At 49.8% G+C, this 15,556-nt stretch overlaps 1 protein-coding gene across 1 annotated transcript in view; it reads right to left on the bottom strand.

The window, feature by feature from the left end:
- Nucleotides 1-1,619: 1,619 nt before the first annotated feature.
- Nucleotides 1,620-15,556, bottom strand: part of LOC138517067 (zinc finger protein 268-like) — a 214,341-nt gene continuing 200,404 nt past the window's right edge. The window contains exon 4 of the mRNA XM_069632576.1: nucleotides 1,620-6,189. Within this exon, the coding sequence (XP_069488677.1) occupies nucleotides 3,672-5,612 (1,941 nt within the window). The 5' untranslated portion in view covers nucleotides 5,613-6,189 and the 3' untranslated portion in view covers nucleotides 1,620-3,671. The remainder of the gene's footprint in view (nucleotides 6,190-15,556) is intronic.

The raw sequence follows: 15,556 nt of genomic DNA, 5'->3' as shown, positions 1-15,556 counted from the left end.
GTACCCAGGTGCAGTAAGCATTTCAGCATAATCATTATCCAATTCATTTTTAAGGTCAAAAAGTCCATACACATGTTCCCTCACTTCTTCATCTCTTTGTCTACAGCGTGCTAATGCATTCAAGTCTAACAATCGCTGCGGTGGTAATTTCCCAATTAACTGTTTCCATCTCTCCACCAAATATTCACCCATGCATCCCAACACTACCTGTCTTTCGTTGCTTCTTCGGAAGTCTAACATCGAAGCCAATGCTGCCGTCACATCATTCCTGTCTATATACATTTCTGCCTGTTGCTGCAATTCCACCTTCCTTTCTTTGCTGATCGCAGTGCGAGTTACCCTTGTGCATCCACTTTGTTCAGTCCCGCCTCTTGCCACTGTGGTTTCAACTTCAACCCCTGGAGGGACGGATGGTACCGAGTCTGTATCTAAGGCGGGAGGTGCGAATGGGACAATAGGAACGGGGAGTGTCTGCTGTTGGCCTGGTTGGCTAATAGGAAGTGTTACGTGCGCGGTCTGTGGCTGTGGGAGGGCTTGATCTACGGGAGGGAGAGTTTGAGCTACGGGAGGGGGTTGAGCAATAGTTATTGACGTGTTTGGCCTCGCTTCTGATCTTGGGCCTTGTTTTGTATGGATCAATATGTTTTCCATCACTTCATCTGCTATGTTCAATTCTCGTTGTGGGTATATTTTTTCTATATTCAACTGGTCACGTCTACCTGACCTCCTTAGACTCTCAGTCCACTCCTCCTCCTCCTTTTCTTCCGCTACTTCACCTTTCAATTTATGCCTGCGTGCATGCTTCGCTCTACTTCTAAATCGGAGCATTGCTTCCCTTCTCCAGTCCTTAACGATATCAAATGCTGCGGGACATGCTTTCTTTCTTATCAACACCCTTTCCAAATTATCTATTCTCGCTATCTCAAAACTACCATTTATCGGCCACTGATGGTCTTGTTTCTTTCTGGTTTGCCTATGCCAAGTCTCACAGAATATTATCGCTCCCACACCATACTTCACATACATCTCATACGCCGGCGTTCCCCCAGGTGGTGCAATTTTGCCATCTTCCAAAGATTGTCTACCGCAGCGGAAAAACCCCGCTTGGGTGGACAATACCCCAGGCATGTTTCAACCTCCCCTTGGTTAATCAACCTTACCTAGGGCGTTTGATTTTGCAAAGTCAACTCTCAACCAATATCAGGATTATTTTGAATCGGGGTATGACTCACCTGATAAATCAATTTGTCCTCCAGGACACAATTCGTCTGTATACTGACGCAACCAATGACGTTGTTTCTGCGTTTCTTGGCTTCTGCCTCGTTTCAGGACCCCCGCCTCCTTGTTCTCTGGCCAGATACGTCGATCAGGGATCAGATGTGTGCAGATCTGCAAAGGAATCTCTCATCACTTCTACAGGGCGCCCCGAACACCTCTTGATCCCGGCTCGATCGTCCCGTCCTCGTCGTTCTCCACCTTTACTCAATTACAACGTACATGATGGAACAAGTGGGGGAGGGTCCCCATTCGGGCGCCATCTTGAAAGGGGCTCCTAGGGGTCCCTCACGTTATGGAAACAAGGCAAGTCACCACACACGATAGATACGCCAGACACAAGGTTGTATTCCCAAAGCTAGGGTTTATTGCAAAGCAAATGGTCTCAGTTGGCCAACTCGGTCTCACGCCCCGCAACGTGTATCTCTAGACCTCGAGGGATGCAAGAGAGCGAATTACGTACATCAGTTACATATATACAAGATGCATATCATACAATCAGCTGTGACATGTTTAATACCCCCCTTTATTGGGTTTCTTTGAACTCGGTTTGATGATGGACAATTTCGACGAATATGACACCTTCAAATATCTATTCTAGCAACAATATGCAACCTTGCAAGTGTGGAGACATCTTTTCTTTGTTGAACAGAACACAGTGCTTCTGTTCTTGTAAGCAAGCTACATACGGGGGAAGAGTCACATTCCAGACCTTGCTATCTATGAGGTTCTATTCGTGTCCTGGGAGCCGACACGCTCTACAGGGCTTGGAAAAGGGGGGCCGTAAGAAGAGCATAATTCAAGCCTTTATCTGCTTTATTCTAACATATTCTACCATATAACGAAACTGGCTGGAAGCTGTGAAATGATTAAATGCCCTGCGGCTCTCCTTCAAGGCTACATTCGGGAGGGAGCCGGGCATTCCTCTCCGGAGCTGCCTACGTTGTGTTTCAACAAACTCTTATTAGCCTCGTGGCCTTGCGGCCTGGTCCTTTCACGTTCAGACAACAATGTTAACAAATGAGCAGAGTAAGCAGAAATGTGCTGCGAAGCAGTTTGAACAGAAAGCAATGAGCAATCGTTAGAAAACAAAATGGCGATCCTTGTTACATCAAAATGGCCGTTCATTGGTCAAAAATCGGAAACCTGTATTCCTATTGTTACGTACATGAGACGCTTGGCCTTCGGCCAATAAAATGCGTTTGCCGTCCATCGTGAGAGGTGTCCATTTTTCATAGACCGCCAAACCGTATGGCAGAACCCGAGTATATTGGAGGGTCTTTAGTTATTGATTCAACCACTGTCTCTTACGGCTCTTTCAAAATGTTAGTGCCCAATAATTTGCCTTAGGTCCTTAGGCAAAGTGTTCCATAGGATTGGTACCTTAGTACAGAAGGTGCAATCTTCTTTTAGAATATTCCAGAAGGGATGCATTTGAAACAGCAGTGATTCAACCAATCGTAAAAAGACACTATTTTTGTGCAAATAAAACTGGGAATTGTTTTTGTGACAGGCCTTCCAAAGTTTTGAACAATAGCCATGCCAAACTCATTACCACTGAAAACGTGCTTTCTCCTCTCCTAAGCTTCAATTCCAGCAGATATTCTGCCACAGGCATATCCTCACTCATGACTGATAAGAACATCCTGTGTGCTGAAGTGTTTCCTAAATTCCATACACTGACATGGACCTTCCTGGGCATCTTCTGTCTGGTGCCTAATTAGGTTGCTGTCCACATTCAGTGTGTGCACTGTTACGCTTTCTCACCTGTATGTGTTCTTTGGTGGGAGATAAGATGTCCCTTCAAAAAGAAGCTCTTCCCACATTCAGTTTCTCGCGTGTATGTGAGAACCAATGGTAAAGAAGTCTTCCCTGCCGACAGAACATTTTCCCACATTCAATGCACTGATAAGAATTCTCACCTGTATGTGTTCTCAGGTGGTGAGTAAGCTGTGCCTTCTGAGAAAATCCTTTCCCACATTCAGTGCACACATGAGGTTTCTCACCTGTATGTGTTCTCAGGTGGAGAGTAAGCATTCCCTTCTGAGCAAACCCTTTCCCACATTCAGTGCACTTGTGAGGTTTCTCACATCTATGCATTCTCTGGTGGCAAATAAGATTTCCCTTCAAAAGTAAACTCCACATTCATTGCACTCATGAGGATTCTGACCTGTATGCATTCACTGGTGGGGAGTAAGCTTTCCCTTTGTAGCAAATTCTTTCCCACGGTCTATACACAGATAAATGTTCTCACCTTTATGTGTTCTCTGGTGGAGAGTAAGATTTCCCTTCAAAAAGAAGCTCTTCCCACATTCAGTGCACGCATGAGCTTTCTCTCCTGTATGTGAGAAGTGATGGTAAATAAGCCCTGCCTTGTGACTGAACATGTTCTTACATTAAGTGCACTCATGAGCTTTCTCACCTGAATGAGTCCTCCAGTGGCAAATAAGGTCTCCCCGCTGACCGAACCTTTTCCCACATTCAATGCACTCATGAGGTTTCTCACCTGTATGCGATCTCTGGTGGATAGTAAGTGTTAACTTCCGAGAAAACCCTTTCCCACATTCAGTGCACACATGAGTTTTCCCACCTGTATGTGTCCTCTGGTGGATAGCAAGATATCCCTTCTCAGCAAACCCTTTCCCACATTCAATGCACTCATGAGGTTTTTCACCTGTATGTGTTCTCAGATGGAGAGTAAGCTTTCCCTTCTCAGCAAATCCTTTCCCACATTCAATGCACTCATGAGGTTTCTCACCTGTATGCGTTCTCTGGTGGATAGTAAGTGTTAACTTCCGAGAAAACCCTTTCCCACATTCAGTGCACACATGAGGTTTCTCACCTGTATGTGTTCTCTGGTGGATAGCAAGATTTCCCTTCTCAGCAAACCCTTTCCCACATTCAATGCACTCATGAGGTTTCTCACCTGTATGTGTTCTCTGGTGGATAGCAAGATTTCCCTTCTCAGCAAACCCTTTGCCACATTCAATGCACTCATGAGGTTTCTCGCCTGTATGTGTTTTCTGGTGGATAGCAAGATTTCCCTTCTCACCAAACCCTTTGCCACATTCAGTGCATTCATGAGGTTTCTCACCTGTATGTGTTCTCAGGTGTATAGTAAGCTTTCCCTTCTCAGCAAATCCTTTCCCACATTCAGTGCACTGATGAGGTTTTTCACCTGTATGTGTTCTCAGGTGGAGAGTAAGAGATACCTTATGAGCAAATCCTTTCCCACATTCAGTGCACTTATAAGGTTTCTCACCTGTATGCGTTCTCTGGTGGATAGTAAGTGTTAACTTCCGAGAAAACCCTTTCCCACATTCAGTGCACACATGAGGTTTCTCACCTGTATGCGTTCTCTGGTGGATAGCAAGATTTCCCTTCTCAGCAAACCCTTTCCCACATTCAATGCACTCATGAGGTTTCTCACCTGTATGTGTTCTCTGGTGGATAGTAAGATTTCCCTTCTCAGCAAACCCTTTCCCACATTCAATGCACTCATGAGGTTTCTCGCCTGTATGTGTTTTCTGGTGGATAGCAAGATTTCCCTTCTCAGCAAACCCTTTCCCACATTCAGTGCATTCATGAGGTTTCTCACCTGTATGTGTTCTCAGGTGAATAGTAAGCTTTCCCTTCTCAGCAAATCCTTTCCCACATTCAGTGCACTGATGAGGTTTTTCACCTGTATGGGTTCTCAGGTGGAGAGTAAGAGATACCTTATGAGCAAATCCTTTCCCACATTCAGTGCACTTATAAGGTTTCTCTCCCGTATGCGTTCTCTGGTGGATAGCAAGACTTCCCTTCTCAGCAAACCCTTTCCCGCATTCAGTGCACTCATGAGGTTTCTCACCTGTATGTTTTCTGTGGTGGATAGCAAGATTTCCCTTCTCAGCAAACCCTTTCCCGCATTCAGTGCACTCATGAGGTTTCTCACCTGTATGTGTTCTCAGGTGGATAGTAAGCTTTCCCTTCTCAGCAAATCCTTTCCCACATTCAGTGCACTTATGAGGTTTCTCACCTGTATGTGTTCGTTGGTGGGTAGCAAGATTTCCCTTCTGTGCAAACCCTTTCCCACATTCAGTGCTCTCATGAGGTTTTTCACCGGTATGTGTTTTCTGGTGGTTAGTAGGTTCTCCCTTCTGATATAACCCTTTCACACATTCAGTGCCCTCATGAGGTTTCTCACGTGAATGTGTCGTCTGGTGGCAGATAAGTGTATTATGCAAATGAACGCTATTCTCAAAGGCATTTAATGGATGAGATCTTTCACCTATGTCTTCACATGGGCAATACGTATGCTTATTTTTCGATAACACCTTTTCCCACATTCTGTTCATAGGTAGGGCTTCTGGCCAGTTACATTTGTGAGGTGCTTTAAAAGAGAACTCTTTCTATTGAACCATTTCCCAAATTCAGAAAGCAGATGAGCTTTTTCATGTGTAGGTCACTTCTGGTGACAAAGAAGATTTTTCCTCTGACTGAAGCTTTTAAAATATTCAGGGCATGGATAATATTTGTCAATTCACATATACAGGTGTTACATTCGACATGTATGTAAAATAGCACATACATATGTTCTCTCAGAACTAATAGGCAAAAAAGCTTTTCTTACTGCACATCAAAGACTGTTGCTATCATTCTCAAAGTTGCCACCATTAGTCTGTATTGCTAGATATGTATTGTAGCGCTGTGCTGCTGGATGCTACAATGGATGTGTTGAATGGATGAAACCCAGCATGTATTCGTTAGGCTTCTCAATCCCAGCTCCTGTATAATCTGAGAAGACAACTGGACCACATGCGTGTATCCTTCTAAGATGTTAGGAAACTCCACTGTGTATTGATGAAGCTTTGCACCTTATTAGTCCAGTGAATTTAACAATCAGTCTTGTTGCATTTCTGGGGCTTCAATCACCTAATGAAATTAAAGAAGCACATTATTAGTTTCAACGCATGCACAGTCCCCGGCATCACATGTTACAGGCAGCGTGGTTCTCAGTAATAGTGATGTGCATTAGTTCATTACTCACATAGTAACTAATACGGCTTTGACATGTCACTTAGTGGGGAAAGGCACAAAAGCAAGTGGCAGAGTAGTGGACTTGGGACGAAGAAATATAATGTGATAGAGGTGATATTCAGCAGAAATAGTGTGATTCATTCTTATTTAGAACCATAGAGTATCCAAGAGCACGAGGAAAAACAAATGAGACCTTGTGAGTGGACAAGACATTTTCTGTTGATTTTTTAAACATCAGGACAAAGCATGGGCATTCTACGATTTTATTACTTCAGTTAGAATCCAACTCGTACATGAAAGCTCCCCATTTCCATGTATTACACATTGCACATACGTACAAACGATAAAGGCAGGTGTTTGACATTAGATGAGCAGCTTTGTCACCAATCATACATATCGTTTGACTGGTCTATTATGTCATCAGTGATGACATTACGTTTGGACAAATGTATGCTGCCCCAAACACAAATATGTAAGCAACAGCACTCAGTGAAAATGGCACAGCCCATGCTGGCACTACTAAGCTCTTCCCGCAGGGAGAATGGCACAGCCCATGCTAGCACTACTAATCTCTTACCACAGGGAGAATGGCACAGCCCATGCTGGCACTACTAATCTCTTCCCTCAGTGAGAATGGCACAGCCCATGCTGGCACTACCAATCTCTTTTCACAGGAAAAATGGCACAGCCCATGCTGGCACTACCAATCTCTTCCCAAAGGGAGAATGGCACAGTCCATGATGGCACTACTAATCTCTTCCCACATGGAGAATGGCACAGTGCATGCTGGCGCTACCAATCTCTTCCCACAGGGAGAATGGCACAGCGCATGCTGGCACTACCAATCTCTTCTCAAAGGGAGAATGGCACAGCCCATGCTGGCACTACTAATCTCTTCCCACAGGGAGAATGGCACAGTCCATGTTGACACTACCAATCTCTTCCCTCAGTGAAAATGGCACAGCCCATGCTGGCACTACCAATCTCTTCCCACAGGGAGAATGGCACAGCCCATGCTGACACTACCAAGCTCTTCTCACAGGGAACATGGCACAGCCCATGCAGACACTACCAATCTTTTCCCACAGGGAGAATGGCACAGCGCATGCTGGCACTACCAATCTCTTCCCACAGGGAGAATGGCACAGCCCATGCTGGCACTACCGATCTCTTCCCTCAGTGATAGTGGCACAGCCCATGCTGGCACTACCAATCTCTTCCCACAGGGAGAGTGGCACAGCCCATGCTGACACTACTAATCTCTTCCCACAGTGATAGTGGCACAGCCCATGCTGGCACTACCGATCTCTTTCCACAGGGAGAATGGCACATCCCATGCTGGCACTACCAATCTCTTCCCACAGGGAGAATGGCACAGCCCACGCTGGCACTACCAATCGCTTCCCACAGGGAGAATGGCACAGCCCACGCTGGCACTACCAATCGCTTCCCACAGGGAGAATGGCACAGCCCACGCTGGCACTACCAATCACTTCCCACAGGGAGAATGGCACAGCCCACGCTGGCACTACTTATCTCCTCCCACAGGGAGAATGGCACAGCCCATGCTGGCACTACCAATCTCTTCCCTCAGTGATAGTGGCACAGCCCATGCTGGCACTACCAATCTCTTCCCACAGGGAGAGTGGCACAGCCCATGCTGACACTACTAATCTCTTCCCACAGTGATAGTGGCACAGCCCATGCTTGCACTACCAATCTCTTCCCACAGGGAGAATGGCACAGCCCATGCTGGAACTACTAATCTCTTCCCTCAGTGAAAATGGCACAGCCCATGCTGACACTACCAATCTCCTCCCACAGGGAGAATGGCACAGCCCATGCTGGCACTACTAATCTCTTCCCGCAGGGAGAAGTGCAAAGCCCATGTTGGCACTAGCAATCTCTTCCAACAGGGAGAGTGGCACAGCCCATGCTGGCACTACTAATCTCTTCCCACAGGCAGAATGGCACAGCCCATGCTGGCACTACTTATCTCTTCCCACAGTGAAAATGGCACAGCCCATGCTGGCACTACTAATCTCTTCCCTAGTGAAAATGGCACAGCCCATGCTGGCACTACTAATCGCTTCCCACAGGGAGAATGGCACAGCGCATGCTGGCACTACCAATCTCTTCCACAGGGAGAATGGCAAAGCCCATGATGGCACTACCAATCTCTTCTCACAGGGAGCATGGCACAGCCCATGCAGACACTACCAATCTCTTCTCACAGGGAGCATGGCACAGCGCATGCTGGCACTACCAATCTCTTCCCACAGGGAGAATGGCAAAGCCCATGCTGGCACTACCAATCTCTTCCCACTTGGAGAATGGCACAGCCAATGCTGGCACTACTAATCTCTTCCCACAGGGAGAATGGCACAGCACATGCTGACACTACCAATCTATTCCCACAGGGAGAATGGCACAGCGCATGCTGGCACTACCAATCTCTTCCCACAGGGAGAATGGCACAGCCCATGCTGGCACTACCAATCTCTTCCCACTTGGAGAATGGCACAGCCAATGCTGGCACTACTAATCTCTTCCCACAGGGAGAATGGCACAGCACATGCTGACACTACCAATCTCTTCCCACAGGGAGAATGGCACAGCCCACGCTAGCACTACTAATCTCTTCCCCACAGGGGAATGGCACAGCCCACGCTGGCACTACTAATCTCTTCCCACAGGGAGAATGGTACAGCCCACGCTGGCACTACCAATCTCTTCCCTCAGTGATAGTGGCACAGCCCATGCTGGCACTACCAATCTCTTCCCACAGGGAGAGTGGCACAGCCCATGCTGACACTACTATCTCTTCCCACAGGGAGAATGGCACAGGCCATGCTGGCACTACCAATCTCTTCCCACAGGGAGAATGGCACAGCGCATGCTGGCACTACTAATCTTTTCCCTCAGTGAAAATGGTACAGCCCATGCTGACACTACCAATCTCTTCCCACAGGGAGAATGGCACAGCCCATGCTGGCACTACTAATCTCATCCCACAGGGAGAATGGCACAGCCCATGCTGGCACTGCTAATCTCTTCCCACAGGGAGAAGTGCACAGCCCATGCTGGCACTACCAATCTCTTCCCATTGGGAGAATGGCACAGTCCATGCTGGCACTACTAATCTCTTCCCACAGGGAGAATGGCACAGCCCATGCTGGCACTACTAATCACTTCCCTTGGTGAGAATGGCACAGTCCATGCTGGCGCTACTACTCTCTTCCCACAGTGAAAATGGCACAGCCCATGCTGGCACTACCAATCTCTTCCCACAGGGAGAATCGCACAGCGCATGCTGGTGCTACCAATCTCTTCTCACAGGGAGAATGGCACAGCCCATGCTGGCACTACTAATCTCTTCCCACAGGGAGAATGGCACAGCCCATGCTGGCACTACTAATCTCTATCCACAGTGAAAATGGCACAGCCCATGCTGGCACTACCAATCTCTTCACACAGGGAGAATGGCACAGCGCATGCTGGCACTACAAATCTCTTCAAACAGGGAGAATGGCACAGCCCATACTGGCAACCCAATCTCTTCCCACAGGGAGAATGGCACAGCCCATGCTGACACTACCAAGCTCTTCCCACAGGGAGAATGGCACAGCCCATGCTGGCACTACCAATCTCTTCCCACAGGGAGAATGGCACAGCCCATGCTTGCGCTACTAATCTTTTCCCTTGGTGAGAATGCCACAGCCCATGCTGGCACTACTAATCTCGTCCCACAGGGGGAATGGCACAGCCCATGCTGGCACTACTAACCTCTTCCCACAGGGAGAATGGCACAGCCTATGCTGGCACTACCAATTTTTTCCCACAGGGACAATGGCACAGCCCATGCTGGCACTACTAATCTCTTCCCACAGGGAGAATGGCACATCCCATGCTGGCACTACCAATCTCTTTCCACAGGCAGAATGGCACAGTCCACGCTGGCACTACTAATCGCTTCCCACAGGCAGAATGGCACAGCCCATGCTGGCACTACTAATCTCTTCCCACAGTGAAAATGGCACAGCCCATGCTAGCACTACTAATCTCTTCCCTAGTGAGAATGGCACAGCCCATGCTGGCACTACTGATCTCTTCCCACAGGGAGAATGGCACAGCCAATGCTGGCACTACTAATCTCTTCCCACAGGGAGAATGGCACAGCCCATGCTGGCACTACTGATCTCTTCCCTCAGTGAAAATGGCATAGCCCATGCTGGCACTACCAATCTCTTCTCACAGGGAGAATGCCACAGCCCATGCTGGCACTACTAATCTCTTCCCACAGTGAAAATGGCTCAGCCCATGCTGGCACTACCAATCTCTTCCCACAGGGAGAATGGCACAGCGCATGCTGGCGCTACCAATCTCTTCTCACAGGGAGAATGGCTCAGCCCATGCTGGCACTACTAATCTCTTCCCACAGGGAGAATGGCACAGCCCATGATGGCACTACTAATTTCTTCCCACAGTGAAAATGACACAGCCCATGCTGGCACTACCAATCTCTTCCCACAGGGAGAATGGCACAGCGCATGCTGGCACTACCAATCTCTTCAAACAGGGAGAATGGCACAGCCCATACTGGCACTACCAATCTCTTCCCACAGGGAGAATGGCACAGCCCATGCTGACACTACCAAGCTCTTCCCACAGGGAGAATGGCACAGCCCATGCTGGCGCTACTAATCTCTTCCCACAGGGAGAATGGCACAGCCCATGCTTGCGCTACTAATCTCTTCCCACAGGGAGAATGGCACAGCGCATGCTGGCACTACCAATCTCTTCCCACAGGGAGAATGGCACAGCACACGCTGGCACTACCAATCTCTTCCCACAAGGAGAATGGCACAGCCCATGCTGGCACAACCAATCTCTTCCCACAGGGAGAATGACACAGCCCATGCTGGCACTACTAATCTCTTCCCACAGGGAGAATAGCACAGCCCACGCTGGCACTACTAATCTCTTCCCACAGGGAGAGTGGTACAGCCCACGCTGAAACTACTAATCTCATCCCACAGGGAGAATGGCACAGCCCATGCTGGCACTACCAATCTCTTCCCTCAGTGATAGTGACACAGCCCATGCTGGCACTACCAATCTCTTCCCACAGGGAGAGTGGTACAGCCCACGCTGAAACTACTAATCTCTTCCCACAGGGAGAATGGCACAGCCCATGCTGGCACTACCAATCTCTTCCCTCAGTGATAGTGACACAGCCCATGCTGGCACTACCAATCTCTTCCCACAGGGAGAGTGGCACAGCCCAAGCTGGCACTACTGATCTCTTCCCACAGGGAGAATGGCACAGCCAATGCTGGCACTACTAATCTCTTCCCACAGGGAGAATGGCACAGCCCATGCTGGCACTACTGATCTCTTCCCTCAGTGAAAATGGCACAGCCCATGCTGGCACTACCAATCTCTTCTCACAGGGAGAATGGCACAGCCCATGCTGGCGCTACTAATCTCTTCCCACAGTGAAAATGGCTCAGCCCATGCTGGCACTACCAATCTCTTCCCACAGGGAGAATGGCACAGCGCATGCTGGCGCTACCAATCTCTTCTCACAGGGAGAATGGCTCAGCCCATGCTGGCACTACTAATCTCTTCCCACAGGGAGAATGGCAAAGCCCATGATGGCACTACTAATCTCTTCCCACAGTGAAAATGGCACAACCCATGCTGGCACTACCAATCTCTTCCCACAGGGAGAATGGCACAGCGCATGCTGGCACTACTAATCTCTTCAAACAGGGAGAATGGCACAGCCCATACTGGCACTACCAATCTCTTCCCACAGGGAGAATGGCACAGCCCATGCTGACACTACCAAGCTCTTCCCACAGGGAGAATGGCACAGCCCATGCTTGCGCTACTAATCTCTTCCCACAGGGAGAATGGCACAGCGCATGCTGGCACTGCCAATCTCTTCCCACAGGGAGAATGGCACAGCCCACGCTGGCACTACCAATCTCTTCCCACAAGGAGAATGGCACAGCCCACGCTGGCACAACCAATCTCTTCCCACGGGGAGAATGACACAGCCCATGCTGGCACTACTAATCTCTTCCCACAGGGAGAATGGCACAGCCCATGCTGGCACTACTAATCTCTTCCCACAGGGAGAATGGCACAGCCCATGCTGGCACTACCAATCTCTTCACACAGGGAGAGTGGTACAGCCCACGCTGAAACTACTAATCTCTTCCCACAGGTAGAATGGCACAGCCCATGCTGGCACTACTAATCTCTTCCCACAGGGAGAATGGCACAGCCCATGCTTGCGCTACTAATCTCTTCCCACAGGGAGAATGGCACAGCGCATGCTGGCACTGCCAATCTCTTCCCACAGGGAGAATGGCACAGCCCACGCTGGCACTACCAATCTCTTCCCACAAGGAGAATGGCAGAGCCCACGCTGGCACAACCAATCTCTTCCCACAGGGAGAATGACACAGCCCATGCTGGCACTACTAATCTCTTCCCACAGGGAGAATGGCACAGCCCACGCTGGCACTACTAATCTCTTCCCACAGGGAGAATGGCACAGCCCATGCTGGCACTACCAATCTCTTCCCACAGGGAGAGTGGTACAGCCCATGCTGAAACTACTAATCTCTTCCCACAGGGAGAATGGTACAGCCCACGCTGGCACTACTAATCTCTTCCCTAGTGAAAATGGCACAGCCCATGCTGGCACTACTGATCTCTTCCCACAGGGAGAATGGCACAGCCAATGCTGGCACTACTAATCTCTTCCCACAGGGAGAATGGCACAGCCCATGCTGGCAGTACTGATCTCTTCCCTCAGTGAAAATGGCACAGCCCATGCTGGCACTACCAATCTCTTCTCACAGGGAGAATGGCACAGCCCATGCTGGCGCTACTAATCTCTTCCCACAGTGAAAATGGCTCAGCCCATACTGGCACTACCAATCTCTTCCCACAGGGAGAATGGCACAGCGCATGCTACCAATCTCTTCTCACAGGGAGAATGGCTCAGCCCATGCTGGCACTACTAATCTCTTCCCACAGGGAGAATGGCAAAGCCCATGATGGCACTACTAATCTCTTCCCACAGTGAAAATGGCACAGCCCATGCTGGCACTACCAATCTCTTCCCACAGGGAGAATGGCACAGCGCATGCTGGCACTACTAATCTCTTCAAACAGGGAGAATGGCACAGCCCATACTGGCACTACCAATCTCTTCCCACAGGGAGAATGGCACAGCCCATGCTAACACTACCAAGCTCTTCCCACAGGGAGAATGGCACAGCCCATGCTGGCACTACTAATCTCTTCCCACAAGGAGAATGGCACAGCCCATGCTGGCACTACCAATCTCTTCCCACAGGGAGAATGGCACAGCCCACGCTGGCACTACCAATCACTTCCCACAGGGAGAATGGCACAGCCCACGCTGGCACTACCAATCGCTTCCCACAGGGAGAATGGCACAGCCCACGCTGGCACTACTTATCTCCTCCCACAGGGAGAATGGCACAGCCCATGCTGGCACTACCGATCTCTTCCCTCAGTGATAGTGGCACAGCCCATGCTGGCACTACCAATCTCTTCCCACAGGGAGAGTGGCACAGCCCATGCTGACACTACTAATCTCTTCCCACAGTGATAGTGGCACAGCCCATGCTTGCACTACCAATCTCTTCCCACAGGGAGAATGGCACAGCCCACGCTGGCACTACTAATCTCTTCCCACAGGGAGAATGGCACAGCCCATGCTGGCACTACCAATCTCTTCACACAGGGAGAGTGGTACAGCCCACGCTGAAACTACTAATCTCTTCCCACAGGTAGAATGGCACAGCCCATGCTGGCACTACTAATCTCTTCCCACAGGGAGAATGGCACAGCCCATGCTTGCGCTACTAATCTCTTCCCACAGGGAGAATGGCACAGCGCATGCTGGCACTGCCAATCTCTTCCCACAGGGAGAATGGCACAGCCCACGCTGGCACTACCAATCTCTTCCCACAAGGAGAATGGCACAGCCCACGCTGGCACAACCAATCTCTTCCCACAGGGAGAATGACACAGCCCATGCTGGCACTACTAATCTCTTCCCACAGGGAGAATGGCACAGCCCACGCTGGCACTACTAATCTCTTCCCACAGGGAGAATGGCACAGCCCATGCTGGCACTACCAATCTCTTCCCACAGGGAGAGTGGTACAGCCCACGCTGAAACTACTAATCTCTTCCCACAGTGATAGTGGCACAGCCCATGCTTGCACTACCAATCTCTTCCCACAGGGAGAATGGCACAGCCCATATTGGCACAACCAATCTCTTCCCACGGGGAGAATGACACAGCCCATGCTGGCACTACTAATCTCTTCCCACAGGGAGAATGGCACAGCCCACGCTGGCACTACTAATCTCTTCCCACAGGGAGAATGGCACAGCCCATGCTGGCACTACCAATCTCTTCACACAGGGAGAGTGGTACAGCCCACGCTGAAACTACTAATCTCTTCCCACAGGTAGAATGGCACAGCCCATGCTGGCGCTACTAATCTCTTCCCACAGGGAGAATGGCACAGCCCATGCTTGCGCTACTAATCTCTTCCCACAGGGAGAATGGCACAGCGCATGCTGGCACTGCCAATCTCTTCCCACAGGGAGAATGGCACAGCCCACGCTGGCACTACCAATCTCTTCCCACAAGGAGAATGGCACAGCCCACGCTGGCACAACCAATCTCTTCCCACAGGGAGAATGGCACAGCCCACGCTGGCACTACCAATCGCTTCCCACAGGGAGAATGGCACAGCCCACGCTGGCACTACTTATCTCCTCCCACAGGGAGAATGGCACAGCCCATGCTGGCACTACCGATCTCTTCCCTCAGTGAAAATGGCACAGCCCATGCTGGCACTACCAATCTCTTCTCACAGGGAGAATGGCACAGCCCATGCTGGCGCTACTAATCTCTTCCCACAGTGAAAATGGCTCAGCCCATACTGGCACTACCAATCTCTTCCCACAGGGAGAATGGCACAGCGCATGGTACCAATCTCTTCTCACAGGGAGAATGGCTCAGCCCATGCTGGCACTACTAATCTCTTCCCACAGTGAAAATGGCACAGCCCATGCTGGCACTACCAATCTCTTCCCACAGGGAGAATGGCACAGCGCATGCTGGCACTACTAATCTCTTCAAACAGGGAGAATGGCACAGCCCATACTGGCACTACCAATCTCTTCCCACAGGGAG

This window comes from Ambystoma mexicanum, chromosome 6q (genome assembly GCF_040938575.1).
Source record: "Ambystoma mexicanum isolate Mex_15411 chromosome 6q, UKY_AmexF1_1, whole genome shotgun sequence".
NCBI classification, from domain to species: Eukaryota; Metazoa; Chordata; class Amphibia; order Caudata; family Ambystomatidae; genus Ambystoma; species Ambystoma mexicanum.
Note: the sequence above shows the minus strand (reverse complement) of the source record. Positions and strands in the feature narration are given on the sequence as shown.